Source organism: Pseudopipra pipra, chromosome 11, assembly GCF_036250125.1.
Source record: "Pseudopipra pipra isolate bDixPip1 chromosome 11, bDixPip1.hap1, whole genome shotgun sequence".
NCBI lineage: Eukaryota > Metazoa > Chordata > Aves > Passeriformes > Pipridae > Pseudopipra > Pseudopipra pipra.
The window spans coordinates 20,810,796-20,836,342 of record NC_087559.1 but is presented as its reverse complement, the minus strand read 5'-3'; the positions used below and the strand labels follow the sequence as shown (position 1 = coordinate 20,836,342).

The 25,547-nt window shown below is 43.0% G+C and overlaps 1 protein-coding gene across 6 annotated transcripts in view; it reads left to right on the top strand.

Moving 5' to 3' along the window:
• The window catches only part of BICD2 (BICD cargo adaptor 2), an 87,483-nt gene that overhangs the window by 53,555 nt on the left and 8,381 nt on the right, over positions 1-25,547 (top strand). Inside the window, exons 3-9 of one of the 6 annotated variants that reach the window (XM_064668131.1) lie at positions 1,683-1,835; positions 4,552-5,004; positions 5,537-6,556; positions 7,612-7,763; positions 19,479-19,689; positions 21,211-21,274; positions 22,786-24,816. In XM_064668131.1, the coding sequence (XP_064524201.1) occupies positions 1,683-1,835; positions 4,552-5,004; positions 5,537-6,556; positions 7,612-7,763; positions 19,479-19,689; positions 21,211-21,246 (2,025 nt within the window). In that variant the 3' untranslated portion in view covers positions 21,247-21,274; positions 22,786-24,816. Of the gene's footprint in view, positions 1-1,682; positions 1,836-4,551; positions 5,005-5,536; positions 6,557-7,611; positions 7,764-19,478; positions 24,817-25,547 lie in introns of those variants that run through there. The other 5 variants (XR_010433587.1, XM_064668132.1, XM_064668133.1 and 2 more) reach the window with 5 other exon arrangements.

Sequence of the window (25,547 nt, the reverse complement as noted above, 5' to 3'; positions counted from 1 at the left end):
ATTTCTCTTGTGCTAGACAAGCACAACAATACTTTCACGTTAAATAATGAGCTCTTGCTGTTGCTTTGAATGAAACAGGCAGGCTTGGACAGAAACCATTCTTTCCTTAGACCAGACAGTTTCCAAAGGTTTCTTCAGGCATTGACCTCTACAAAGATTAGCTCATCCAAGGAGGAAGAGGAGCAAAGCAGCCTGAATGGTGGGGAGAGAAGCTTGCCAGTAGCTTTGTGGGAGGTCTTCCCTTGGGAATGGGGAAAATAGTGTGATGATTTGTTTGATGGAGCCTCTTGCAATCCTGTTAAACAGTATGGATTATCTGGCTGGAGGCTCTTTCTGCCAAAGGCAAGAGGTCTCCATTGCAGTTGTTATGGAGACATAAAGATGTGAACTCACGTCAGCCTTCAGCTCTCCCTGCGGCCCTGGGTTTGTGCAGAGGTACAGCCAACACTTCCTTAGGCATGGAATGTGGGATATAGCAACTCATCACTTGCCTTGGTGTACTGTAGTGTCTGGTTGCAGCAGTTTTGGCTTCTCAGTCTGCCGTGAGGTATTGCTCTGCTCTTTGTTGCTAAAAATAAGCAGACAAGTTTATATAATCTAATCTTTAAATGACATGTGAGGGAGCTGTAATTTAAATTTATTGGTCTTAACAGTTGCAGGTGATTCTGTGTCTGTGGACATGCCAGATTCAAGTCTTGGCACACGCTCCTGCTGCAAACATTCCCTTATCTCCATGTGCTGTAGGTGCCTGTTGGTACCTGTGTGGTTACTCGTGTGGATCCCTCCTGTAAAAACAACTGTAGTGCCTGTTTGCCTATATCAATAATTCTGTTGATGTTTTAGAACATAACTTTCACTTTGTTTTAATGAGGTGTTTTGAAGATGTGGCTTGAAGGAAAATAATACTGGAAAAAATAAAAGCTAAGTACAGTGAGCCATTCCCATAGCTGGATATGTGCCAGCTCAATTTATTCAAGTGTCTGTGTATATTCATGAAAGATCCAAAGATCATACTACACCAACATACTGGTTTTTACTTTTTACCTATTTGGAAACAATGGTGATTTTTTTAAGTCCTTTTTTAAGGTCTTGCATAAGTCTTGGGGCTGAGGGGAGGGAAGATTTTATAAGTCAACCAAAGCTTCTATTTTTTTCTACCTGAGATCTTGGATTTCATTTGAGTTTTAACTCAGCGCCTCCCTCCAAAAGAATTCCTTAGAACTCATTTTCAAATTATTGCTCTGGGCATAAAGAAAATACCTGTTGAAAAGCACCAGCAAATACATGCCCAAATAAGAACATCTAGAGTCATCTGAATCTCTTTTTCTCTCGTGAAAAGGCTGTTCTTGTTAAGGAGGGGACAGATTTAGGCACTAACTTCTGGTCTGGAAAGCTTTTGCCTGTCGTTTGCAGCCAGTGGGACGACACAGGTGGGAATGCTGCATTCTGTGCTTGTTTCTGGGCTTTTTTCTGAGCCAGTTGTAAGAGAAGCAAGAAAACAAAAATCTAATTATGTATAAATACATAAATGGCTTAGTTTTCTGTAATTTCAGGGGCGTGGGGAAGAGTTTCTGTTCCAGTAGAATATAATTGATTAGCGCACGTAAGGAAAGATATAAAATTTTGGAATTCAGTTGAGCTGACCAAATCACCATCATTTGGGGGGTTGTTTGTTCTTCCAGGTCAACCAGAACGTGGAGATCCAAAGGGCCCGTCTGCGAGATGATATTAAGGAGTATAAATTTCGAGAAGCACGCTTGCTGCAAGACTATACTGAGCTGGAAGAGGAAAACATCTGTCTCCAGAAACAAGTGTCTGTCCTGAAGCAAAATCAGGCAAGTTTTTCAACCAGTGAGGTTTGCTTTGGTAGCACCAGTTAATTCCTGTGTTACATTATGGTTCTGTCTCATTTGAACATCCAGCCCCTTCTTTAGGTTTGTACTACTTTTGAGACTAAAAGCTCTGTATTTTAGCACCAAGAGTTGTCCCTAAATGTTTAAGTCCTTTCTGACTCTGTTTTAGAACAGTCATAATGCTTTATTGCCTCTACTTTGACCTCCAAGTCCTTCCATTGCCTTCTCTCTCTCTGATGAAAGCAAAGTCTCTAGCACTCTGTTTTGTTACTTGGTTTAGTCCTTTTGCTGCACTAGTTTTTCAGTGTCTCTTTACAATCCTCTCCATCCATCTATCTGTCCATCCATCCATCCTCCCTCTTCTACAGTATCTGGAAATGGGGGTGTTTCTGAACATATGTTTTAATTATTACTTAATCCTTACATTATCTCTCCAGTTCTGTGCTACTTTCACTAAATTTGCACCGCTGTTGTAGTTGCTCTACACTGTCACACCTCTGGGACTGCTTGTCTGAAAAGTCACATTTATTTGCACAGTTCCACCTATTTTCAGAATTTTAGGAAACTACATTCTTGGAACTTCTTAAGAATTTCCCTGAGTTATCATTTGTGGAGGTAATTAGATTTTATGTGGTCTTTGGCACAGAACACAAAGATGCTCCGAGGGCTGGAGCCCCTCTGCTCTGGAGACAGGGTGAGAGAGCTGGGCTGGTCAGCCTGGAGAAGAGAAGGCTTTGGGGAGACCTCAGAGCCCCTTCCAGTGCCTAAAGGGGCTCCAAGAGAGCTGGAGAGGGACTGGGGACAAGGACCTGGAGAGACAGGGCAAGGGGGAATGGCTTCCCACTGCCAGAGGGCAGGGTGAGATGGGATGTTGGGAAGGAATTCTTCCCTGTGAGGGTGGGAGGGCCCTGGCACAGGTTGCCCAGAGAAGCTGTGGCTGCCCCTGGATCCCTGGAAGTGTCCAAGGCCAGGTTGGATGGGGCTTGGAGCAACCTGGGCTAGTGGAAGGTGTCCCTGCCCATGGCAGGAGGGTGGAACAAGATGAGCTTTAAGGTCCCTCCCAGCCCAAACCATTCTTTGATTCTACAATTCCATGATAATACTCGAAAACAGCAGTGTTAATACCATCTGTTATAGTCAGCACGTAGTAAAAGCTCTTTAGGATTTGCTGCAGAAGTCCTTCAGGGTTCTGAATGAAAACTGCCCTGCCCAGCCAGATATTTGGAACATTGAATGCATTTTATTCATCTTCAGGTGTAATTCTGTGTCAGTGTTTATTACTTTGGGCCTCACTGCCCAAAATGGGGTTCCAGGGTGGACCTGTTCTCATCTACAAATATTTGGTCAAATTTTGGGTGCCCTGACATCCTGCTATGGGGACAAAAGGGTCTGTTGTGCTCTGGAAGAAGGCTGGAAGAGAGAGGGAGCTGGTAAAATTGAATCTATGTAGTTCTTTTGGTTTTTACCTTCTTTGTCTCATTCATCATATTCACAACAGCAAGTGATAGTTCCCAGCTCCATGTCCATGTTCTAAAATAACAATATTCATATTCAGATGTGCTGCTATTCTGGGCTGAGCCAAACCTAACCTCAGATACTATCCTGATAGTTGCTAGTAGTTATTGACTGCTGTGTTTGTATTCTGGAATCTCTGAAAATAGACTGCAATCTGAAATATTTTATCTTAGTGGCTGTATACAGAATCCAGAGCTCATCTGTTTCATGACAATGGATTATTTAATTTTCTGTCTCAAAGAACTTTATTTGATGAACTTTTAATTATCCTGCTGACATAACTAGAAGCAGCCATCAAGTTTTCCCAGGCTTAACTTGCATCACTGAATTAACATAACATGCTTGATTCCTGCTTTGTAAGTTGGGTGTGGTACAGCACTCCCAGATGGCTCTATGTTGGCATCTAAAATTCATGTAGCAATTGGCAAAAATAAATAGTGTCATATATCATGTGGTATGATTTCCTTTCTTTCAGGGCAAGGAAAAATATTCTTTAAGCTTTCTTCCTCCCTACTTCCCCCAAGTGATTCAAAATTTCACATTAATCGTTGATGTTCATAATTTCAGTGCAAGTTTTACAGGTAAAAACATATAGCATGTCATCAAACTCATCAGTGTGAGTCTGAAGCGTAGAGTCTGCACTGTAGCCCTCTCAAGATGTGCTGAAATGATGATGAGAAAAAGGATAAAACATTTTATTTTGAATGTATAAAAGGAGAGCTTGATGGCAGTTTTAACCCAGTGTTGTGTTCTGATGGCAGTGCAGCAGTGTCAGAAGCATAACTTTGCCATGCTGGGTTTTGGAAATGTGGAGCTTGACTTAGTGGGAAGGTTGGCCAGGGAATTTGTTAGTTAAACAGAGAAAATGTTTGCATGCTGTGCTAGGAAGGCCTGTTTTGGGATGCCTCTGTATCACACACTGTATCTCCCATCTGTCCTCATTAAGCTGGAATAGATCAGCTCATTTGACAGTTTGCTTGGTAATTTTAGTCCATGGTCTCTGTGAAGGTAAATTCCATAAGCCATGTTTTTTGGCACAGTCACAGTGCCAAAACCAGACTCCAGAAATTAAAAAAAGTTTTCTGTTTCCACCACATTTAAGTGAAATTCAAAAGCAAAACACCTTGCAGGCAGGCACGTTTTCTTTAAAGGTTTTTTTTCCCCTCCATTTGTGTATCTCCAGGTGGAGTTTGAAGGCCTGAAACATGAAATCAAAAGGCTTGAAGAGGAAACTGAGTTTCTCAACAGCCAGCTGGAAGATGCCATCCGCCTGAAGGAGATCTCCGAGCGCCAGCTGGAGGAGGCCTTGGAGACGCTGAAGACGGAGCGGGAGCAGAAGAACAACCTTCGGAAGGAGCTGTCCCACTACATGAACATCAACGACTCCATGTACAACAGCCACCTGAACATCTCTTTGGATGGGCTGAAGTTCAGCGACGAAGCCACGGAGCCCAACAACGACGAAATCATGAACGGCTTCGAGCAGAACTGCCTCAGCAAACTCAGCAACGGCAAGAACAGCACTTCGACGCCCAAGAAGAACGAAAGCTTCCCTCCCGCCCCGAGTCTGGTTTCGGATCTTCTAAGCGAGTTAAACATTTCTGAAATCCAGAAGCTGAAACAGCAGCTTGTGCAGGTAAGTGGGTTTCCTTAAGAATTGCGTGCTCCCAAATAGCTCCTAGAGTTTGTTTGGGGTGTAATTTTGGTCTTTTCAGTATCTCATGTGACCACCGTAGAGTTCAGACTGTATTTGTAAAGGCTTTGATTGATCTAGAATTTGAGGATGTTAAATGTTTGTTGTTTTGATATTTCTGAGTCTTTCATGAAGTTCCAAGCTTTCCACACAGACTAGCTGCACGTTTTGTAATATTTATTTGATAATAATAAACTTGTCTTTAGCTGAAATGATGTTTTTACAATGAGACCGTCAGCTAGGGAATAAATGTGTAAAAATGTGCATTTATTTTAAAGAGGGAATGAGAAAGAATTGGCAGTGAACACTGTACTTGAGATAATTTTAGAACACATTATATAGCCTTTTCCATAATGTGCAAATGATTGGATCACTGTAACCATATGGACCCTTGGCTAAGTTACTGCCTCTTAGAATAAAACCATTTAAGTGATACGGTTCCCTTCATGTAAATGTCTGTGTTCCCCCATTTCAGATGGAAAGAGAAAAGGTAAACTTGTTAACAACGCTACAGGAATCTCAGAAGCAGCTGGAAAATACACGGGGGGCCCTCTCAGAGCAACATGAGAAAGTTGGCAGGCTCACTGAAAACCTGAATGCCATGAAGAAGCTCCAGGCCAGCAAGGAGCATCAGTCTGCCCTTGACAACGAGAAGGACCGAGACAGCCACGAAGATGGAGACTATTATGAGGTTGACATCAATGGGCCAGAGATCCTGGAGTGCAAGTACAAGGTGGCCATGGCAGAAACTACTGACCTAAAAGAAGAGCTCAAAAATTTGAAGGCCAAATATAAAGAATGTGAGTCTAAGTATGAGGAAGAGAAGAGTAGATATGAGACCGAGAACCAAGCTCTCACTGAGAAGATCACCTCGCTGGAAAAGTCAAGTAGGCATGACAGAGAACAGGTGGCCAGGCTGGAGAAGGAGCTGAAGAAAGTCAGTGATGTTGCTGGAGAAACACAGGGCAGCCTCAGCGTGGCCCAAGATGAACTAGTCACCTTCAGTGAAGAGCTGGCCAATTTATACCACCATGTCTGCATGTGCAACAACGAAACTCCAAACAGAGTCATGCTGGACTACTACAAGGAAGGTAAAGGTGGGCGCAGTAGTCCAGAGGCCAAGGGAAGAAGGTCTCCCATTCTTCTTTCTAAAGGGCTGTTAACTATTGAGCTGGGAAAGGCAGAGAATGGAAGTGGTGACAGCAGCCCATCCCCGGTGTCATCTCTGCCATCCCCCGTGTCCGATCCTCGGAAGGAACCCATGAACATTTACAACCTGATCGCCATAATTCGGGACCAGATCAAGCACCTGCAGGCTGCTGTGGACAGAACAACCGAGCTGTCCAGGCAGCGTGTCGCCACTCAAGAACTTGGGCCCGCGGTGGACAAGGACAAGGAAGCCCTCATGGAAGAAATCCTGAAGCTGAAGTCCCTGCTGAGCACCAAGAGGGAACAGATAGCAACTCTGAGAACTGTGCTGAAGGCCAACAAACAGGTAACCAGCTGTTACAGGTGTGAAGGGATTGGGTCAGAAACACAAAGGAATTTGTCTTTGAGGTCACACTCCCATTCCCTCAGCTCTGTGGGGCTTTGGGTGCTGATGTTTGTGCAGTCTGAGGCTGAAGGAGGCTGTTCATTAGAGGCACCCAGCTCTGTAAAGCTGAGAGCTGCGGCTGGAACTGGCTTCAGTTGTCACATACTCATGAGACTTTATTGAGACTTCAGTCTATTGTTTGTCTGAATTACATCAGGTTATGTTTAATGTAAGACACCTCAAATGAAGAGGTAAATCTTATTTTTCACTTGAAAGAATTCTAGTAGTTACCCTTAAAGAGTTCTGAAACTTAAGTACTCTTTTCTCTCAAACTGCAAAATAAAAGAGAGCCTTCCAAGATGAGGATGGAATATAAGAACATGGTCAAAATAATGGGTGAAAGATAAAATTAGTCTTTGGGGATTGGTCTGTGACATTAAACACACGTTAGCAGTGTAGTAGATTAAAATTACTGCCATTAAAATGCCACGTGACATTCCTTGTCATCTCCTCTACAGTTAAAGCAATGGAAATTGAAGTTGTCTTTAAAAAAAGAAGGTATATAGTGTTGTTTAAGAATGATACATTAAGTTTTCTTAATGTGCACATTTTAATAAAGGTGTCCCAAATGTAAGATAGGCAAAATGCTATAAGGGTTAGAGAACTGCAAATGCATTTAAATATCAAGAGACTAAATAGGCTGTTTCGTTCCTTTGTGTTGAAGTATATAAACTTTTAATTTATTATAGTAGTTGGAGGTGTCCCTGCATGTATATTCTGTAATTTCCTTGATGTTGCTGCATGGTTAATGGGAGTAGGAGACTCCTATGTTTGTTCCCAATGTTCAGAAATGGAAGTTTTATTTTATCCGTGTAAGAAAGTTGACCACGAGTTTAAACATTCCAGTACAAAGTAAATGTTTCATTATGTGAGTAGTGATTAGAAATCTCTTAGCCAGCCATTTGGTGAAGAGTTTCATTAAATGTTACGTTTCCATTCTTCCTGGTCGCCAACAGACTGCAGAGGTAGCCCTTGCCAACTTAAAAAGCAAGTATGAGAACGAGAAGGCGATGGTTACAGAGACCATGATGAAGCTGCGAAATGAGCTGAAGGCTTTGAAAGAAGACGCCGCCACCTTCTCTTCCCTGAGAGCAATGTTTGCTACAAGGTAAAAAACCGTATGAACTCTGCAAAGCCTCATTCCTTGCTGGTGTGGGGAAGAGCTGGACATCCTCCCCACCCACCCCTGCAGAGGGTGGAGGGGTGGGTGCCTTCTCCCGAGATCCTTGCTCACAGTGTGTGTCTGTGACATGCTCCTGTTGGTGAGGAACACGCAGGGATGTAATGTGCTGCTACAAAACATCAAGCTGTTGTGGTGATATTTACTGAATTTGAGTGGGAGATTATCACTGGTTCTTGAAGCCTTTATCTCTGAGAAAGAGTGACATTTAACAATGCAAAATGAGCGTTTATTATGCACTGAAAATGTGACTCTGCTTGACCCTAATGACCTAGAAAAAAGTGAAGATGTTGCAAACGTATTATTATTCTTAGGTTGTCCATCCTGCAGCTGGAATCTATCATTTCATTGACCTGTGTGAGGTGATTTGGTTGCTTATGGCTTTGGAACTTGCTTCTGCTGCTTAGTTAAGCTTCGTGGTGTTAAGAGACATAAACCCCTGCTGACACATAGAATCACAGAATCATCAAGGTTGGAAGAAACCTTGAAGATCATAAAGTCCAACCCTCCACCCAGCACTGCCACTGTAGCTACCAAACCATATCACCTGGTGCCAGATCCAGACGTTCTTGAACGCGACTTCACCAGCTCCCTGGGCAACTTATTCCAATGCCTGACCACACTAACAGGGAAATTTTTTTTCTTATATCTAATGTAAATCTCCCCTGTCTCAGCTTAAGGCCATTTACTCTTGTCCTCTCACTGCAGGCATGGTAGAAGAGACCAGTCCCACCTCATACAATCTCCTGTCCGAGAGCTGTAGAGAGTGATGAGGTCCCCCCTGAACCTCCTCGGGTCTAAACAAACCCAGGCCCCTCAGCCATTCCTCATGTTTTCCAGACCCTTTGTAAGCCTTGTTGCCCTACTCCAGACATGCTTTGGCCCCCTCAGTGTCCTTTTAAAGTGAGGGGCCCAGAACTGAACACAGGACTCGAGGTGCAGCCTCACCAGTGCCAAGTCCAGGGGGATGATCACTTCCCTAGTCCTGCTGGCTACACTATTCTTGATCCAGGCCATGATGCCACTGGCCTTCTTGGGCACCTGGGCACTGCTGCCTCATGTTCAACCACTGCCAAACAGCCCTCCCAAGCTGCTTTGTGCCAAACAGTTCTCAAGCCTCTCTGCCCCCAGCCTGGAGCTGCAGGGGTTGTTGTGAGCCCAGTGCAGGACCCAGCCCTTGGCCTTGTTGAGCCTCATGCTGTTGTCCTCGGCCCATTGATCGAGTCTGTCCAGGTCCCTCCAGCAGATCAACCTTCCCACGCAACTTGGTGTTGTCTGCAGATCTCCTGGGGGTGCACTCAATGCCCACATCCAGATCATCAATAAGGATGTTAAACAGGAACCAGCCCCAGAAGTGAGCCCTGGGGAACAGCACTAGTGACTCAACTGGATTTAGCTCCATTCCCCACAGCTGTCTGGGCCCAGCCATCAGCCAGATTTTTACGCATCGAAGAGTCCCCCCATCCAAACCACAAGCAGCTAGTTTTTCTGGGAGGATGCCGTGGGAGATGGTGCCAAACACTTTACTGAAGTCTAGGTAGACACATTCACAGCCTTTCCCTCATCTAAGTGGGTCAGTGTGTCACAGAAGGAGATCAGGTTGATCAAGCAGGACCTTCCTTTCGCAAATCCATTCCAGCTGGGCCTGATTCCCTTGTTGTGCTGCACGTGCCATGTGATGGCACATTACACAGCACATAACATGTCCCAGCACATGACATGCCATGTGCTGTAGCAGTGATAAATGCTGTTTTGCTGTGCATGCTGCTGTCATTGATTCCTTCTTCTTGCATACAGAATTCTTTTGGGGAGTGTTGAGGCAATACCATGTTCCACATTCTGGGTCTGCTTCCCAGCTCAGGAGCATTCAGTTTTGCTCCTGTGCAGAGACAGTCCTGGGAAACAGGAAAAGAGAAACCTGTATCTAAAAATGGGCAGTTTCATCTCAGTAGGATTCACAGGCACAGCCCTGGCAGTGTTGATTTGTTGTGCATCCCTAAGTGCTTTCCAGGCATTGCCTTAGGATGTGTTTAACATAACCTGGACACCTGGTTTTAAGCTAAACCACAGGGATGGGGGAGTCTATATGTGCTCTGTGCTGCTTCCTTCTCTGCCCTCTCTGGACACTTGGAAAAAACTAAACAAAACAAAAAGCCACAAAAGGTTTTTCTCTGTCACCTGCTAAGGAGCACCATGGTAAGGAATCATGAGGCTGCAGATGAGGATTCCTGAGACTTCTCTGTACAGTCATTTTTGGGGGTGCTTCTACAGGAGCTCTCATGTTCCTTGAGTAATCTTCGGCTTCCTTGTGATTCTGCCTTTCTCAGCAGTATCTGTGCATGGAGTAATCATGGAAAGTGAAATGGATACCAAGGAATGCTAAAGGTTTAACTGTGGCAGCTCGTTCTGCCAGGGAAAGGAATGACCTGTGCAGTCTGGATTTGTCCTACTTTCTTTCCTCTCTCTCTCCTTTTCTGGAGTGTAATTAATATGCAGAAATTGCAATCTCTTTGTTAGTTGTAGATCAGCTTCAAGCTGGGAGGAAAAAGAAAAAGCATACAGTTAACTTCCAGTTATTTTTCCTAGATCCAGATAGCCAGCTGGCTAACTTCCACCTAACTGCAGTATGTTGATTTTCCTGCCTCAGTATGAGAGGGTGGTCGTGAACTGGTTCGGAGAGGAAGAATTCTCAGAGAAGTGCCAGAGGGGCAATTCTCTCTCTGTCTTTCTCTTGATGTTTTACTCCAGAAGTCAATCTTGCCCTTTTCCTGGGAAGACAGTAACAAAGATTCCTTGGCATGGGGGAATTGGAGGCAGAATAGAAGTTTTCCTGAAAGGAACAGGCTCAGGAGCTGTACCCTGATGTGCTCTCACAGGGAGTCGTGGGTGAACAGAGGAGGAGTGAGCTCTGTTTGGAGATGCACAACAGACTCCCCTGCCTAAATGAACAACTGTAATTTCTGAATTTATGGCCTAGTACTGTAGGGTGTTGTCACCCCTTCCCCTCCTGATCCCTGGTCAGGGAGCATTAGTAGCTTGGTGGTTGGCCAAGTGCATTCCTCTCAGTGGCTGTTTCATCCAAGTCTCCATTTCAGTTGAGGTGAGTTTGGAAGGGGTGTTCCCAGATGCTTTAGTGGAGATAAGCTCAAAAACTGTTTTGGAGTGTGATTTTTAGGTGCATTTCAAATATCAGAGGAATGTAACAGGCTAATTTGTCTTCACTGTCACAAGCAGCCTGCAAAGGAGGACCTCTTAACAGCCAAGAGACTGATAAGGAGGGCTGGAGCCTTTACCCCCTCCATGTTTGCTTGGTGTTGTGTTCAAGTGTGGAACAAAGAAAATATGTATTTTCCACAGGAAAACTCCCATTTTGTAGGATGCAAGAGAGCTGTAACAATACATGAGAGTTGGAGGCTGGGCATGAATAGTAACTGACCTAATTTCCTTTTTAAAGTAGGTTAATCCCACTAATTTGACAATACTACCAGCTATTTTTAATAAGTAATGGAAATGCAATAAGAGCTCTGCTGGAGACAAGGGAAGGCTTGCACAGCACAGATTAACAGCTCCCAGCACTGAGGGACTGCTGCAGCACCCTAGACAGCACTGTGTGCCTAAAATGAAGTTGTCATACAGGGGAATAAGTCAAGGTATGAGTAATGTACAAAGCACACATATTTGCAGTTAACTCACTTCACTTGGGTCTTTGTTCAAGTATATATGAACCAAGAGGCTCCTTTCAAGGTGTTGAGTGTTGAGTTTACTGTGACCAATGCCCTGCAATGTTTAATGTGACCACCAGCACCAATTAGGGGTAAAGCAGTGAGTGTGAACAGGGGGTCCCAGAGCAGGGTTTGGGGCTATTCATGTCACTTCAGAGTGAGCAGAGAGCCAGGAGCTGCTGCTTGTTTTTCCTGGCAAAAATATTTGACCTCCAAAATGTATTTGATGGTAGGTTTTGCATTATTGTTTTTTTTAAACCGCCATTTAGTAGGCTAAGGAAATTGGAAGGTTTTTTTTAACACAGGAGAATATAAATCCCTACTTAAGTGTGAGCAGGAGGGTTAGTGGCAAATTTGACATAAATTAATTCATCCTCCTCTAAAATATTGTCAGAAGAAAGACTGGTTCCTTTCTTTGCTAGACAAAGAGCTGCTCCCAAGTGCTTTGAGGGAACTTGAATATATCCAGTTTCCTAATGATTTAGGGTAGGAGTGAAGCATGATTTCCATGTCTTGTAGGTCAAGATATGTTTCTGGGTTGCCTGTAAGCAATTTATTCTTCAACCTTACAGGCAAATCTGATCTCAGGTTTCTTAAAATTGATTGCAGGGGGAAAAGTACTGAGGCAAAACAGATGAGAAAAAATCTGACTTGAAATTTCAGTGTGAGGTTTGTTTCGTATAAATTTTCAGTGAGGAAGGAGAGAGGAAGTAAAGTGTAGGTTTCTGCTAGTTGTTTGGAGAACACCCCTGAAGCTGCATTTTCCAGAGTGCACTGCCAGTGCTGATGAAACACAGCTCCACAGATTCATCCACCACCAATTCAGGTTCAAGTCCTTGAGGGATGATTAGATGTAGGGCAGGAGGCCAGCATGGCCATCCCTTCACAGCCAAGGAAAGAGTGCACTGGGAAAACTTGTCATGGATTAAGCAAGGAGACAGTTTGAACACAAATTTGCATTTTAAAAAGCAGAGGTTATTTTATTTTGTTATGCTAGTGTTTTCCTTGAGGTTTAATTTGCTAGAATTTGAGTAAGCATCCTTCCAAAAATTCTACTAAATATAGAAAATGGCAGAAACCATACACAGTGCAAGTACAACATGGGGTTTGACCTTTCTCTTCCCTGTTGTTTTCTTGCTGGTTTTCTGTCTTTGGATATAGCCTGCAAGTGTCTTGTCTCTTCACCTTGCATGCTCAGTCCTACATGCACTCATGGGGGATGCCAAAATCACTTCTTTAGAAGGACCTCCTGTGTGACAGGTTACAGCCAGTGCAGGATGAAGTAAAGGAGGCTAAAAACAGCCCAGGTGTTTGCTGAGGGTCAGGCACCAAACAATTACGTTCATATGAAGTTGCACTTGTCCTAATAAACCCTGATAGGACCTACACTGGCTCTGAGAAGGGACTTAGGATACAACTTCACTCCTCTGGTGAAAGGCACAGGCTTCTCAGCTTTGCTGTTCATGTAGTCTCTGGTTCTTTTCCAGAGACTGAGAATAAGCAATGGAAGTAAGAGAACAAGACATTTCTCATTCTTCTAAAATAAAGAAATAAAGAATTTTATTCTAAAGTAAAATAAAAGCCTTCTAGCAGAGCAGAAGGCTTTGGAAAGCAGAAAACGAGTGTGCCCAGATGTAATTAATGGCTATCCCCACGTTCCAGTGTTTCATAAACAGTAAATAAAGGGAGATACAAACTACAACAGGTCAGCAAGGGGACAAGTGGCAACTGTTAGGACATACTGGAAAAACGGAGAGCATGTAACAAGAGATTAAAATGACAGGATAGTACTTTTGGTAGAGAAACAAAATCATGATTACAACATATGGAACTAGCAAGTGAGCTGTCGTTCTCTAATAGAGAAAAATACATTAGTCTGGAATCCCACTCTTGTCAGTTTTCCAAGAATTCAAAGCATTTGGGAAAATATTCTTGTGTTTGTGGATATCAAAGGCCTGCAGAATATAGAGGAATTTCAATTCACGTGGAGAACAGGATTGAGAGTTACAGCTAAAGGGCCTTGGCAGTGGACTCCACATGGTAAAGTATTCAACTTCTCTAAAAATATCCCATAGGATAAATGGTCAGAGGAGCCAGACAGAGAAAATGTGACTTTAAAAATTTCCAGAATGGGATTCCCAGGTGGGAGTAACAGCATTTGCCTCCTATTTCTGGTGCTAGGTCTAGAAGTGATGAATGATGTCTGGAGACAAAAAAGGTCTGGGCTGCCTGCACCCACATGAAAGGAAGGAGACCTCCAGGCAGGACAAAGGCATTCACTGTCCTATGGGCATGCTACAAAACCCACAAGGGATGTTGTGCACACACTCATGTTTACAGCACTGATGTGCCTGCTCTAGACTGTGTGTCTGGCAATTAAAACATCTGCTACAAGAAATGCTGGTTATGTTGAGACTCAGCCTTGGTGGAGGTGCCCCTTGCAGACAGACCCTGGACTGGGGTTGCAGCACTCTTCTCCCAGGGATTTGTTGGAGTGGCTGTGTCCACACCACATTCCCATGTGCCTGGTGCTCTGCTTGGTCACTGCTGTTCAGGAGTGACCTGCTATTCCTATGAAATGTTAGTGGTGCAGAGAACTCCTCAGAGTAAAGGCTGTGCCAGCTCTTGTTAGGCAGCTGTCTGCCCTTTTGGTTTGAACCAAAGTGGAAAGTGAGTTACTGTAAAATATGGGGCATCACTGCAGTAGCAGTTACTTGTCTCCCTGGTGTTTTAGATTGGCAAGTCTTGGTTTTGTTTGGCAGTTCCTAGGAAGTGTCAGTGCTGGTAGGCTGTAAAAAGCAAAGCACATGCACAGTTTGGGTGGGGTGGAGAGAGATGACATGAGTTTGGGATTAGACCCTCCACCCCCTGCCACTCCTTCAGTGAAGAACTGGGAAAAATGTTCTGCATGTGTGATAGCTTTACACTTCTAATCTAGTGGCATAAGACTATTACTTTTAACCTTTAAACATAAAAAAAGAAAGGCATTTTCTTTTGAATTCTAGGAGGAGCAACTTTGCCATAGAAGCTTATTATCTCTCCTTGAGAGTTTTTATTGGTGGAAATTGGGAAGAGCTGTAGTGTCCTGCCCTGAGAGGATGGTTGCTCTTCTCACATGGTAATTCTTCCCAAATGTTTCAAACTACAGGAGAGATTTGTGGTCTGATTACCTTCTTTGTTAGCTTTTACTAACACACTTTGATTACACATGGCTGATTACGAAGGTTCCAGAAAACTATAGATGGATATAAACCATCTCTGTTCATAGTGAAAATCACAGTAAATTACACAAATAAAGGCCACAGGTTTTATTTATTTCAAAAAATACAACTCAGATGAGTTTTTTTGGTGCAAGGTATTGAGGAAGTAATCACAAATTAGCAATTGGCTAAAGGTTTCCATTCCCTTGAAGTTGCTTATCTGTAAACTGCCTAAATCTGGGGTGTTGTGAGGAAAGGATTTAAAGCAGAAGTAGATTCACTCCAGTGACACTGCACCTGGGAATACCAAGACCTGGAGAATATTAGTGTGGGAAACCATATATTATTCCTTCTGTTGTTTATTCTCTGTCTGTTCTGTGAAGTAGAATTTCTGTGTAGAGTGTTTCCTACAGGTGTTTACAGAGACTTGGAGGTGCTCTCACAGACATGCTTGAGCTTCTGCCATTCTGAGTTCCTGCAGAGGAGCCCAGCTCAGGCAGATTGTGTGAGATCATAGAAATTATCTGGTTTTTGAAGACAGGCCTGTCTTCTGCTGTCAGTCCCTAATAACCACCTTCTGTTCTTCCACTTAAACATCCAAATGGTGAACAGACTGGCTCCAGATCTCCCCTGGGTGCTGAGGAGCCCATCTCTGGTACCCCACATGTGCCACACAAGGCAGAGCAGAAGAGCCCTCGTGAAAGGAGCTTCTGTGGCTTTGTTGCTGCCGTAACCTTCTTCCCTGTGTTCCTCTGGGAACACAGATTATCTCTTTCTCTGCAGATGAGCTGGTTTTCACCAGGGGTTGGGTTAAGGGGAAGGTGGGAGGAAGGTGTTAAAAATCAGTCTTTCATATTAATTTCTAATATGAAGAGTTAGAAACAGCACATGGCTGATCTCTTACAGCCGAATGCAGTCAGGGCTCATTTACATCTCATTTTGACTGTGCCTTTGCTAATACATTTCCCAGTTTTTAATAAAGCTGAAAAATTGTGATTTTAATCCTCCATGTTTGAATTTCTTATGTGCATTGACAGTCTAATCTCTCAAGGTGGAAGAAGCTGATGCTTCTCTCTAATGCCTTCTTCAGTCACGTCTGTCTTGCTTCCTTGGAAGTTGTCACATGGTTCTCATTGATTGCAGAGGAGAGGGAAAAGTATAATTATGCCCCAGGTGCATTTGGTTACATCACTTCCCCCCCCCCCCCCCCCCCCCGAAACAGACCTTGATTTACTGGTGAATTTAGCTATAAATGGTATTAAAACTAGTACATGCTAAATCTTACATAAACTGGTCTGTAGAATAAGGCACAACTGGTGTTTGTGGGAAGCAGGGGTGTGCAGCTTTGGAAAATGCCACAAACCATTGTTAGGTTTTTCAATAATTTGGCTTCAGAGAGTGTTTTAGAATATTTAATTTCTCATCATTATATTTAACACTTAGGATATTTATTTCCTCTTTGTAGATATTTGTTTTAGCTGATGATGGTTTTAAAAATCTAGCTGAAGTTTCCTTAAGCTTCTTTTTTTTTGTTGTTGTTAATTGCCAACAGTAAGAAAATGGGCAACATTAAAGCCTTGTGTTCACTATCCACTTAAAGTTGTGAATGTGTGAAAGTACAACAGGCTTATGCTAATTTCATATCCTTCCTAAACACATGAAAGCTTAATTATTTTCTTTCAAAGGTGTTTTTAAAACAAAGACATCTTCTGACTTTATTGGATATACAGCTGGGAAGTAGCTTAGCAGCTAGCAAATGGAATTGTAAAAGGGAAGGAGCTTTTATTATTCTATCTGCAAAGCAGTGAAAATATACACACACACACAACACAAAGATGTGCTGCCAGAGCTGCTGCTGCCAGCTAAAGCAGTGCCAGAGGCTGGGCTGTCTTAATTCCTTTTGGCTTAAAGATCAGCAAACCAGGTTCAGGACACAGGGCAGTGTGTAGGCAGAGTAGTTCATACTCCTGCCTCTGCCCAGTCCCCTCCTATACAGGTGAGAAGAGTTGCTCAGGTACAGTTCAAAACTGCTGCTGCTACTGATAACACCTCCCTTGTGTGTGAAAGGAAGTAAAAACTCCCTGAATATAATTTTATGGAAAACAAAGGAGGGGGGGAAAAAAAGCTAATTTAGGTATTTGAAATAGTGAATACCTTGTCATTTCTAGGCACAGTTATTTGATGTTGTAAATCTTTGTGCTAACAGGAAGCTTGATGAGGTAATGACTTGCTACAATAATCTTTTGGAGTCAAAATCCTGGCTTTAATTATAAGTTGGCTCACATAGGAAAGACTTCATTGCCTTCTAAACTCTGCCAGGCATCTGTCTGTGTCACCAGTCAGCCACTGGCTTTGGCACAACTGGCTGTGCTTGATCAAGAGGCAGGAGTGATATCAGAACATGAGCAAGACCACGTGGGCAGTCCCTGCTCTGCTTTACTGCCAGAGTTTTGTTATCTCTTCATCATCTCTTCTTGTTCTAAATGGGGTGGGGGGGAAGAGATCTGCCCCCTTGCCATGTCTGGCTTGGATTAGCACCTCTCTGGTGCCAATCAAATCAATAGATAGCAGCAGTCCTGACACTGCTTCACTGAGCTGAGAGTTTTAGGGCCCCATCTGTACAAAAAAAGTGGATATGTTTTGATTCACAAGAAAGAAGCTGGAAAAGGGGAGGAAAAACCTCCTTATAATTTCACCTTGCCCAGATCTTTTGGGAGGGTAATAGTGAGAATGAAATAAGGGGAGCAGGGACAGCCCACTCTAGTACCAGATCATATTTTCCTGCAGCAATTGCATTCCTCAAGGAATTGGTAATGCTGGCTGGACATTCCCCTGGTTTGCAGCAGTGGAGCTTGGAAGGAACCAGATTTGAAGTGTGGGCAGAAAAAGGTCACTTTTGATATAACCAGTGGGCAGAAAAAGGTCACTTTTGATCACCTCAAATGTCACAAGTGTGTGTGAAAGCTGGAGGGAAACCTCACAGCCCTCAGGCCTCCCAGGAATCTTTAGCCTGTGCCTCCTTCCCACTCCTAAGGGAAGAAAACACCTCTCTAATCCTCTGGAGCAGCAGGGCACAGGGTCACCAGGTGCTTTGAGCTGTTCAGTTTTGTGGCCATGCCCTCCTTCTGGAGATGGTGCTGCCCTCCCTCAGAGAGGAGGACTGTTATGCCCTTTTTAGACTTCTCAGGGCTATTTCAGTCTGTGCTCCTCTCTAGAGCTTAAATGGGTTTATGGGACAAGATCTGGCCCTGAGTCTGCTTCTGCTGCCTGGGGTGGAGGGGTTGGTTGTGCCCTGTCAGTCCCTCTGGCAGGTGCTGGGCTTCCAGCAAGTTAAGGGTCCCTGGGTTTGTTTTCTTCAAAAGAAAAACCCCTCACTCAGTGGTTTTCCTCTGGGCTGCACAGTGTGGGATAGGCTGTGAGAACTCCAGAGCAGGGTGAGGGGACAGATTCCTGTGCATATGGGGGTCCCAAACTCACCAAAACCTCTTGGTCTCTGAAGCTGCAGCACAGTTATAGTTCATGCAGTTTTATATGGATATTTCTAGGCTAGTGGTTAATCTCCATGTGTATTCAAAAATAAAATTCTAGAGGTTTTTTCTTTTTCCTTTTTCTCTTCCCAAGCAAATATATTTAGGAATATAGGCCTAATCCTGCTATTTAAAGTCAGGGGAGAGCAGAATTAGAGGCTTGATAGTATGAGCACAGCTGATGAATCTGCATATCAATGCAGGTTTTTTTCGTAGTGGGGTTTTTTTCCAGTCTGCTTTATGTTACTTAATGACAATAAATATCCCTTAAAGTCAAGGGCTCTTCCATTTCAATATTAAAAGGAACTTCTCCGCTGATACTTTTGTTTTTATGAAGAAGTTGTAAAGGGCCATTGTAAATTCCAGCTGGTACCTATGAATATTTATTTCTCAACCCATATGCATAACTGCCTCTGTGCAGTAAATACACATCTACACAAAAAGACATTAATTTTTTAAGTTTTTCGTGGTGCAAGCTAAGCAGCTTCCAGGCTCAGTGACAATGACTGTAGATAGAACAGCTTGAGGCATTCATATAGCTTCACCACAGCCTTGCCAGTAACACTCAGTTCCTTTAATTGTTTTAAAATAGGTTTCAGTGGCAAAAACAATTATAGAAAGACCACTTGTTATTGAGAAAACATCCACTATTTGTAGAATTCTTACATTAGGAATCAGAGTGGGTTAAAGTAGAATTTTTAAAGATGCTTATTTTTAACAGTTGCTGTTCAGTCACCACTGGAGGTCTGTTGTTTGGACTCTGTGTAAAGTAAGGAATGGCAAAGGTCAGGTGCTCATCAGCTGGTGTTAGTGGCCATTTTAGCACTGGCTATTTCCTGCTGCTCCCTTCAGGCCCTTTACAGCCTGAAGCTTAGAACCACTGTGATCTCTGTAAAGCAGAGACAAAAGTAACGTGGGTTGTACTCGCTGTGAGAGGACATCTCACTGCCCTTCAGACACCTCAAACTCCACACTTCCCTCCTCCAGGGAGGCTCTGAATTACACTCCATCCTGAAAGCACACGGAGCGCTGAGCGTGGGATTTTAGGTCCCTATGAAAATGTGGTTTCCTACAGGTTTGATGAAGTTCCTCTTTAAGGGGGTGTGTGCACGTGGCTGCATTGCTGGTACAGGCCGGACAGCAGGGGTTTGTGGCTCCCAGTGGATTGCTAAAGGCTGCTGTGTGTCGTTGCAGATGTGACGAGTACGTCACCCAGCTGGACGAAATGCAGCGGCAGCTCGCGGCGGCCGAGGATGAGAAGAAGACTCTGAACTCCTTGCTCCGGATGGCCATCCAGCAGAAACTGGCCTTGACCCAGCGCCTGGAACACCTGGAGCTGGACCACGAGCAGTCCAAAAGGGTGCGCACAAAATCCGCCTCCAAAGCCAAGGGCAGTAACCCCAGCGTAAGTCACGTTCGGTCCTGCGCAGACAGGTCTGAAGGGTCTGTCCTCAACAACCAGGTGTTCTACAGTGAGAAATATAAAATCTATTGTGACTAGGGCAGGTGTCTAGAAAGAAAAAAATCATATTCTGCATCTTATTTTATGCTGTAACTGTCAGCATAAATCCCCACTATCTAACGTCGCAGTGAGTTGACTTGTACTAGTATGTTGTGGAACCAGGTAATACTGACTGTATTATGGTGTTCTTAACTGTAACTAATGCATAAGTGTGGGGATGCTATTAACAGGTTAATAGTGGAAAGGAACTAGCTTTTTCCACAATTAACATGTCTGGGTTTTGCTGTTTATGGTAAGTGTTAAGGGTACACCTGATAGAGTATATCTGGTGTTACTAATTGTAGTTTGTATAGCACAAATGTGATCCTTTCTCCAGGGTTGCAGCATACTTCAGTAAATGCTTTCACAGGCAGAAACAAACAGAAAACCTTCCTTGTTATTGTGGCTTATGAAGTGGTGAAAAGCAAACATCAAAATTAGAGAGTATTTGGAAACTGGAATCGAACAATTTGCCTGTTGTGAGAGATGTTAAAAACTTGCTGTTGTATCACCACTGACCAAAGTCCTAAAGCTTTTATAGGCTATAAAAGCTAGAAAAACACTTGGTAGGGTACATTATTTATGCCCTGTTTCCCTCTCTTCAGAGGGATAACCAGAAGAAACTTGCACATTTATATTAAAAATATGCAATATTTTCCCCATCTGCTATAAAACTTAAAAGGTTTAAGATTTGGGATCCTACCTGGTACACAGTTCCACTTGAAGAAATTATGTCTTGAAAGGACCTTTGTGGTTTCATGTTGCTCTTCACAAGCATAACACTTTGGAAAGAACCTGTCTGAGGTATCACTGTAGCCACACATGTATGTGTAGAATTGATGTGACTATGGTCTAGCGTTGTTGGTCACAAGCAGCTTTCAGTATTAACCTAAATAGGTAACATTGCAGAGCTCTGATCATTTTTTTAAGGTGCACAGAAGATATTGCATTCTGTATGCAAGCACGTGTTTCACAGGGCTCTACATTAGAGGCACAGGAAATTGAACCAGATCATCCTGCTAATAATGATTTATGAAGTAGCTTAGTATACATATTAATCTTTAAAAACAAATAAACCTTTGTCTGCTTTTGAACTGCTAAGGGGCCTTTTTAGCCACTTAATTACAGTAAGTTGGATAGTCTAAAAGTGTACTTCGTAATTGGTGCCTACGTAAGAGAAAAAAAAGATTGAAAACGTTGCTTCTAAAATTGTGGGAAATTTGTGGAGCGCCCTGCAAGGCACAGATCTTTGTTCAGCCCAGAGTTTCAAAGTGCCTAGCCTCAGACTTTATTTTAATGTAAAGCCCTGTTCGTTTTGTACTCTGTTTCAAAGACTTTTGTACGCCTGTAGTGTTACTAAAAAGCAGTCCCTGAAGCCATTCTAACCCTCTGCTGTGGTTCTGCTCCTCTCCCCCGGCCCTGTAGATGCTCAGCCCTTGCTCCCACGCTGCCTCTGCCTAGTCAGGAGACATCCCAGTGCTAACAGAAGGTAATAAACAGCACAGCTGCTTTTCCCACTTGAGGGAAAACCCACCTGAGATTTTGGCTTCCCAGATATTTCAGGGTATTGGGGGGGGGGAGAAGTCTTCTAGAAATTCATACAGTGAGACTTCAAACAAATGGAACTTTGCTACAAAGCTGGGAACTGTGGGAATGCCACCACCCAGAGCCAGAATTGTATTTATTGATACGGAGAGGAGGGAAAAAACCCCAAGTGATGCAGTTCTGATATGTTGCTCAAACATCACTGCTTGGGAAGTTTAAACAAACTGCAATTCTGGGTTGAGAAACTAGGCCCTGTGTGTCTGTTATTACTTTTTTTAGAAAACACTGAATTCTCCTGAATTTGAGCTTTAATATTGCTAAATAGCAGGTTTGATATTTTAGAAGAGGCATCTTTTACAATTTTCAATCCTGCTTTTCTCTTCTTTGCTGCACAATCTTCCAAAAGGCCTTTATTCTTCTCATTCCTGCATTAAGTACATTTTAAAAACACTTGGTGAGAGCAGGTGTTTGAGTGCTAACCTTCTCTGCTTCAGTAGACACAGTTACAATTCTGCTTCCGCTATGGTAGGGAGCTTTAAAACAGTTTTCACTGCTTCCATGTCTCTAATGACAGTGTTTTTGCAAAATAATGATGGCAAAAAGATAAACTGGAGAATGCATTGTTAGGTTGCATAACTGAATGCATTGTTAGGGTGTTTTTTTTTCAAATTATCTGGAATTTTCTGTAAAGATTTCGGTGTTACCAGATAGGTGACTATTGCTGCCAGACTTGGCTCATTCTTTCAGTTCCAAGTATGAACAATTCTGCTATTAGCCCAATAATCTTGGTGGTCCTTTCCACCTTCAGTCATTTCTGTGAGTCTTTTAAAACCCACAGAAGCCAGCCTGGCTGCTCCTCGAGTCTGTCACCATTATGGTTCATCCTGTTAGGAAAAGAACTGAGGGACAGTGCAAAGTGACTCGATCCTGCTGTCTGTGTTTTTAGAGAATATTTAAGACTGAGTCTTTTAATTCTTGATTTTTTTTTTTTTTGAGACATTCATTTGCTGTGTAAGTCTTTCCTGTCAGTCTTAATGGGTTGGGATAAAGCATGGAAAATTCCTTAAGCCATCACCTACCTCTGCAAGCAGGCTCTTCTGGATGGTTCTCTGCATAGGCCTGCATGACACACTGACCTGCATGTTTCTGGAGAACCTAAAGCTTCACTGAAAACATTTCCTGTGCACCCATGGCTGTTAACTCGTGCTTGAACAGCAAAGCTTTATTCAGTACTTGTAAGAATCCTTCTTTCTGCAAAGCTGTTGCTTCCAGGCTGAGCCCATAGAGCCTTGTTCACCCAGCTGGGAAGGTGGCCTGGCTGCTGCTCCCCCAGCCAGCTAACAGAGCCCCAGCCAACTAACCTGCACATAGGTTTGTGTTTTCAGTTCTTTTAATTGAGAAATAAACACTGATATTTTTTTTTTTCTAATGCTATTTTATTTTTCCATTTTTCAGCTGTAGAGTAGTCCCTGGAGAAGGCCTTTCCAACAGTGCAACAGCATTTCTTAGCCTTCCTCACTCTGGTTCAAAGTGGTGGCCCATTGCAGAGTGGAAACCACTGACCTGATCCTAACTTTTGAAAACACCTTTTCCTATATACTACCTGAAACCTTCCCTTTCTGCCTGAAGCTATGAAAAAACAAGCTTTACTTATAAGTGCTGCTGCAGTAAGAAACCTTACAAGTGCTGAAGAAACCTACTTCAAATGTAACCATGTTAGTGTGTGCTCTCCTAGAAATGTCGGATGGGGGAATTTATTTCATTGCAGATGCTCATTTTTTTTTACCTGATTGTTAAACCTGTGCACTTTTGATATTTTTCTTTAGCTTCTTTAATTCCTTATGTAGAAGAGTTTATATAAATGCAGTGGTTTGTGCTCATAGTCTCTCTCCAATTTGGAACTTGTGATTTATGAATTATATATCAGCATGTGGCAGAGATTTTGGGGGGGCTCTAGATTGTGATTTGAAAAGAGTTTCAACAAAAAACAGGAGCTCTGCTAAACTATGTGCTGTGCTTCAGCATCTTTTTTTATTATTATAAAATGTTAAGCTTTATATGTTTAAATTACTGATTTTCTTTTTAACTGCCATGTTCATTAAGAAATCCAGGGTATTCAAATTCTGGGGTTTTTTTCATATTGTATTATTATTCTTAGGAATAGTTCAATGTAACAAGAAGAAAACTTGACTTTGTTCTGGTTAAAACAGTAATAGGCACTTGAAAAATATTAAATAAGTAGTATTACCTATAAATTCCAGAATTCCTGGGTTTTAGGAAGCTGAAGTATTATTGATTAACAGAATTTTATACAACTATACCAGTGAAATTCCAAATTGGAATTGTTGTGTTACTTTTTCATTTTATTGTGCCAAATTGTGGTACATTTAGAAAGAAAAATTCTAAAGTGGTCAATGATAGGGTGTTATCTATCAGCGCCTTTCTGTCACTCGTTATTGCCAGTAGTGCCTTTGATCATTTGAAGGGAGACTCTTAGAGTAGTGTTTGGCCAAGTCCTGTCACTTAGGAGGGGTGGAATGGCTGGGTTTGGAATTTGTTGAAGCCGTGGAGCAATAAGTGCAAAGTGAACTCCCCTTTCGCACGTTTTTAACGGTAGTTCTTGCTTAGAGAGATTATATATTCGAGGAATTGTAAAAAATTCTGTTAGTCAATGATATTTCACCGTGCAAATTCAGGGGTAGAGAGAAACCAACAAACAAACAAAACCACAAAGCTAAACGAGCCCGACTGCAGGTCGGGAACCAACTGGCCTCCCGTTGGACAGTGAGCGATGCAGGGGCACGGCCCCGGCGGGATCCTGGCGGTCCGGGCGCTGTGGGCGCGGCACATCCACATCTCCTCTTGCATGTTGTACCCAGGTGTGATTTCAGCAAACAGAAAGCGCATCAACCAGCCCTGCTGGGCTTGTTGAGGCTCCTGGGAATGATTAAATTGGTACTTGGGCTGGAGGGGGAGGGAGTTCTCCCGCTCCTCACAAAAAAAAAATAAAAAAGGACAAATTGAACCAATATTGATGGAAGAGATTTCTGTTTGCTGGAAAAAGCATTATTATTCCTAGATGTGGGGACTTATATTTCCATCTTCTGTTACAGTATTGATTCATAAGAAATATTGTTGCATTTAAAATTACTACATTTGTATGTGGGTATTTATTTGAAATGATGTCAAAGTACTGTATTATGTTCTATGTGCATTACCTTTTAGTGGTGGGTTGGTCTCCATTTAACGTCGTATGCATGTAATCTTGCCAAGTAACCTTTACACAGACCTGAGGAAAAAAAAAAAGAGAAAATGTGAGAACTTCTTAAAAGGATAACTGCGTGTTAATTGGATAACCTTAGGAGGGGGTAGAGGGCAAAAAACGTTGCTTCCAGATTAATGAAACAGTGTTTAATGTAGGAAGGCAATGTGCCTGCGTAAAGGTGGTCACATTGGCAGGAGCAATAAAAGAGAAAAGGAATTGTGTGTTCTGCCTCTTGGTTTTGTGGTTTCAGTCGTCTGCCAAAGTGATTTTCAGCGTGAGGCCAAATACACAGCGATTTTTGTCTGGGAGAAACTGGATACTGTGCATGAAGTTTGCTGCAGAGCTAGGAAATTAATTCTTTGTGCTCATATTCAGGGAGAACCATCCCCTATTGTTCCATGAGGTCTTCCTGGATTATTTTTGGCCTGGATCTGGCTGTTTTAATGTGTGTCACTGAATGGCTTTGCAAACACTTGTACCTGGTACATGTTAAAGAAGGGTAGGACTTAATGCTTTGGTGGCAGCGGTGACAAGTCATCCTGAAATTACATCTTCATTTCTCATCTGCTCTCCAAAATACTCATGTACTCCAAGGGCTCCACCCAGCCTGGGCTTGAACACTTCCCTGGCAGTGTTCCAGGCCAGGCTGGACAGGGCCCTGAGCACCCTGCTCTAGTGAAAGGTGTCTCTGCCCATGGCCCAGGGGTGGAATGAATGGTCTTTAAGGTCCCTTCCAACCAGTCAGGGATTCTATGAAAAAGCATTAAGTTGATGTTTGTCCAGTAGATTCAACAAAACAAACTCACAAAAAGCCCCTGAAGGAGAATGCCCCAAGTCTGAGGGCAAGGCTGAGGTTTGCCCCATCAATACAAAGATGTTCCCAGATCAACAGAATCATAGAATCAGCCAGGTTGGAAAGGACCTCTGAGATGACTTGATATTGGCCCCTAGA